General features: G+C 41.6%; 1 protein-coding gene across 1 annotated transcript; it reads left to right on the plus strand.

The window, feature by feature from the left end:
* Positions 1–218: 218 nt before the first annotated feature.
* Positions 219–3,982, plus strand: LOC148034514 (pentatricopeptide repeat-containing protein At3g09040, mitochondrial-like). Its single transcript, XM_087679451.1, has 2 exons — positions 219–771; positions 901–3,982. The coding sequence occupies exon 2, from the start codon at positions 1,559–1,561 to the stop codon at positions 3,773–3,775; it is 2,217 nt and encodes a 738-aa protein (XP_087535577.1). The 5' UTR covers positions 219–771; positions 901–1,558; the 3' UTR covers positions 3,776–3,982.
* Positions 3,983–4,304: the final 322 nt, after the last annotated feature.

Consider the following 4,304-nt stretch of genomic DNA (forward strand, 5'->3'; position numbering starts at 1 on the left):
ATTGACACTCTTTTGGGGGCCATCAAGTTATAGGCCCTGCACCCTAAGGCTCTTGCCACATGTTTAATCACTATTTGCATTTGGAAGCAAAGGTGACTATAATTTTAGTAGGTAGGAGAAAAAAAGAGCATGTCACACGATGGAAACTCGATCTATTCGATATTTGAAATGTCTGGTAGGTCTCCGCGTGGCTGCACTCTAAACCCTTCTCGGTGGGATTTGCGGCTTGAGTACTAGAAACCCCTTCCTAGACCTTCCTTGTGGACCTTCTGTCACTACTAGTGTACTCTGTCATGCTACTTTAATCAGAGATATGGTTGTATTTATCACGACCGGACATAGAAGACCACCATGACGACCAGGTTGATCAGTAGTATTCATGGCCGGACGCGCATCGATGCAGGCGCAGTGTTTCCTTCCTTAAGTCGCGATGCTTGAAGAAAACAGACTATCCTCGCAAACACGGGCATATTAATAGAACATGCGGGCTTCTCTGTCATTTTGGCAACATTGGCAAGAATGTAATAACCCTACTACACCATTACTTCTCGAGCTGGCCTGCCTCCGTTGGCAGGCAGGCGGGTTCAGATGTGCAGCGGCCCTCAGAGGCTGAAGAAGAAGAAGAAACGGAGGACTCGGCTGTTTAAGAAGAGGAAGAACAAGAACAAGAAGGAGAAGAAGAAGAAGGAGGAGGAGAATGCAGGGCTCCAGACATCACTGCAGGACGGCTATGGAGGCTGGCTAAATCCATGCCTATTCTGTTCCAATAAGGTTCTCTCTAAATTCTTTTTCCCTTCACATAGAATTCCACGGAATAGAGAAGTGTTCAGCTATTGCAATAATAGCTGTCCTGCTGCTTTGAATAACAGCCAAGGCACTGACCCTCTAGCCTGCTCACAGGCTCATTCACCATTGCTCCTTTCTTACTTTAATCCACATGAGAGATTCATAGTATACGAACTATCAGAGGAAAATATAAACTGTCAGAGGCCGTCACAGTGGCTGAACAGGCTGCGAGGAGAATGAATTCCGTCAATAGGACTGAAATGCTGATTGCAAAGAGATGTCAGACATCAGGTTTGTAATTGTATATGGAAAATGTCCAGTGTATGGTACGTCTTAGGATATCAATAAATGGAGGAGTGTTTCACTTCTCTTTTCAACAAAATGGTCATTTGTACAGATGTTGTGGAAAATCACTATGTCAGATGCAAGGAGATGCAACATAGGGTAATATGTGAAAGCTTTTACATTGTAAAGTCTTATGGGTCCATCCATTGCTTGTTATGAATCAAGCTAACAGAAGAAGTAATTGATCTTTTGGTTATCTGACAAGAATGTATGGGGTCAAAAACCATGAAAGCTTTATGCAGAACATGAACCAAAATGGATGCCCTTATTACGAGATTAAGTGGATGATGATGCTGTGTCTTGGCGGGAAGAATGCCAGCAAAAGTGTGAACCTGCAATTATGAAACCAAGTTTATGAGCAGAAAATGATTAGAGGGCACAATGTTGGGAGTATAGATCTCCTTATTCACAGCGGATTGCTGAAAGCATGTGCCTTTCAAACTTGATTGACAGTTTGCAAAAGTGCAGGAAAAACAGAAATTTACTGTATGCCAAGCAATTGCATGATAGCATTTTAAATATGGGAATGGGTGCCTACCAAGCCGTGGGGAACTACATGGTGCCCATGTTCGTCGATTGTGGAAGTGTGCTAGATGCCCAGCAGGTTTTTGACAGGATTACTTATCATAATGAGCTATCTTGGACTTCCTTAATCCTTGGATATATCAATTATGGTCAAATGCAACATGCTTTGGATCTCTACCAGAGGATGCAGGATGACAAGATTCTTCCATCTAGTTACACATTGGTTGGTGTTTTGAGAGCATGCACTTTGCTGCAAGATGTAGAAAGAGGGCAGAGAATTCATGTTGAAATTGTGCAGAGAGGATTGCATACAGATAATTTTGTTGGGAATACCTTAGTGAGCTTGTATGCTAAATGTGGCCTGCTTGCAGAGGCACTTCAAGCCTTCGACAAGCTCCCACTTCGAACGGTAGTGTCCTGGACTGCACTTATTACTGGTTACACTGAATGTGGATGTGGGGAGGAAGCATTGGAGTGTTTCAAACGTTTGAAACAAGAGTACATTCTTCCAAATTCTGTTACATTCGCTTCCATTTTAAAAGCTTGTGGTACTGTTGGGGTGATAGACGCAGGCCAAGAGATGCATACACTAATCATTCAAATGGGACTTGAAACTAACATGCAGATCGGCAACAGTCTGGTCAGTATGTATTCCAAATTTGGAGCCCTTTTAGATGCTCGACAAGTTTTTGACAGGCTGCATGATCGAGACATCATTTCGTGGACAGCAATAATTACTGCATATTCTGAACATGGGCCAGAAAAAGAAGCACTTTGCTTATTCAGACAAATGCAAGAGACGGATGCTCTTCTGGATGCTGTTATTTTCGTCTGTGCATTGAAAGCATGTTGTACTTTAGGAACTCTAGATGAGGGCCAAGAAATACATGCTGTAGTTGCACACGATGGTTTTGAACATGATGTCCACATTGGAAACAGTCTGATAGGACTTTATGCCAAATGTGCCACTCTTTCAGAAGCACGGGAAGTGCTTGATGAGTTGCAAGATCGAAACATTGTGTCATGGGCTTCATTAATTGCAGGATATGCTGAACATGGACCCTTTTATGAAGGACTTAAGTGCTTGGAAGAGATGCAGGCAGATGGCATTTGTACAAACAATGTTATATTTGCTTGTGTCCTAAAGATGTGTGGTGGCATAGGTCATCTTGAGAAAGGGAGATTATTGCAAGCAGAAATTTATCTAAAGGGCTTCGAAGAGGACATTTTGATTGGATCTGCTTTGGTTGATACGTATGCCAAATGCGGCTTTCTTTTGGAAGCGCAGGCACTGTTTGATAGATTGCCAGTAAGAAATGTTGTGTCTTGGACTGCACTTATTGGAGGGTATACTGAGCATGAATTTAGTCAGCAAGCTGTGGAGAACTTTGACAAGATGAAACTACAAAGCGTTTCTCCAAATACAGTCACATTTTCTTGTGTTTTAAAAGCTTGTAGCAACATAGGAGCAATAGATAAGGGCCAAGAGTTGCACATGGAGATTACAGAGAAAGGATTGGATGGAGATTCTCTTATTGACAACAGTCTCATTAGCATGTATATGAAATGTGGTTCACTTATAAATGCACAGGATGTTTTTGACAAGTTGCCAGTGCAAAATGTGGTAGCCTGGAGCTCAATGATAAAGGGGTATGGGTTGAACCATGAGAGTGAGCTAGCAATAAAATGTTTTGAGAAGATGCAGGGACAGCGTGTAATGCCGAATGCCATCACATTCACATGTCTTCTTACTGCATGTTGTCAGGCTAGTTTGACATCCAAGGGTCAAGAGTATTTTGAAATGATGAATGAGAAATATAGGATTTCACCGACTGTGGAACATTATACCTGTATGATTGATCTATTTGCAAGGTCAGGATGTCTTTATGAGGCAGAGAAGTTTTTCAAAATGGCATCCCTAGACTGTGAGAAAACTTGGGCGACCCTGCTAAGTGCCTGCAAAACTTATGGAAGACTAGATTTGGCAGACTTATGTTTTCAGCAACTTGTGGAGATGAATTCAGATGATGCTGCATGGTATGTACTAATGGCAGAAATGTATGCAAGTCCTAGCATAAGAAACCATCCTTCTGGTGTAAAATTGATGAACAAGCATTGAAGGGGGGAACAGAATACTTGCAATACAGTCAGGTCTTACACACTCCACAAATTGGGATGACATTTCTCCAGAATAAGTTTCCAGCCTCTTTACTTTTGTAAAGCAACCTTGGCTCCAATGGACTTCTAAGTTTAATGGAGGCCTTGTAAATACTACACGACAAAACTTGTCTAGATGACTACCAAGAGAGATGTGGTTGTAATTTTCCCTAACTCTTACAGTGATGTTCATGACAGCATTGAGAGAGAGAGAGAGAGAGAGAGAGAGAGAGAGAGAGAGAGTTTTATTAATGTCCTTTCAGACATCTTAGAGCTGTATAGGATAAAGACACAAATCAAACTTTTTAACTTCAATCCGCTTCGGGGGGCCATTGGCACAAAAGAAACTTATGGCAATGTGCCATTACCACCAAAATGAAAACTAACTACTAAAGCTATTAAAGTTACTTAATACAACATGTTTTAAAAGTAAGTTTTGCCAAAAGCAACTTAGTGCTTAGGCTTTTTGAACTCTATGATGACTTTGCCAT

This window comes from Lygodium microphyllum, chromosome 6, assembly GCF_053477565.2.
Source record: "Lygodium microphyllum isolate KBCC chromosome 6, Lygodium_microphyllum_v1.1.10, whole genome shotgun sequence".
NCBI classification, from domain to species: Eukaryota; Viridiplantae; Streptophyta; class Polypodiopsida; order Schizaeales; family Lygodiaceae; genus Lygodium; species Lygodium microphyllum.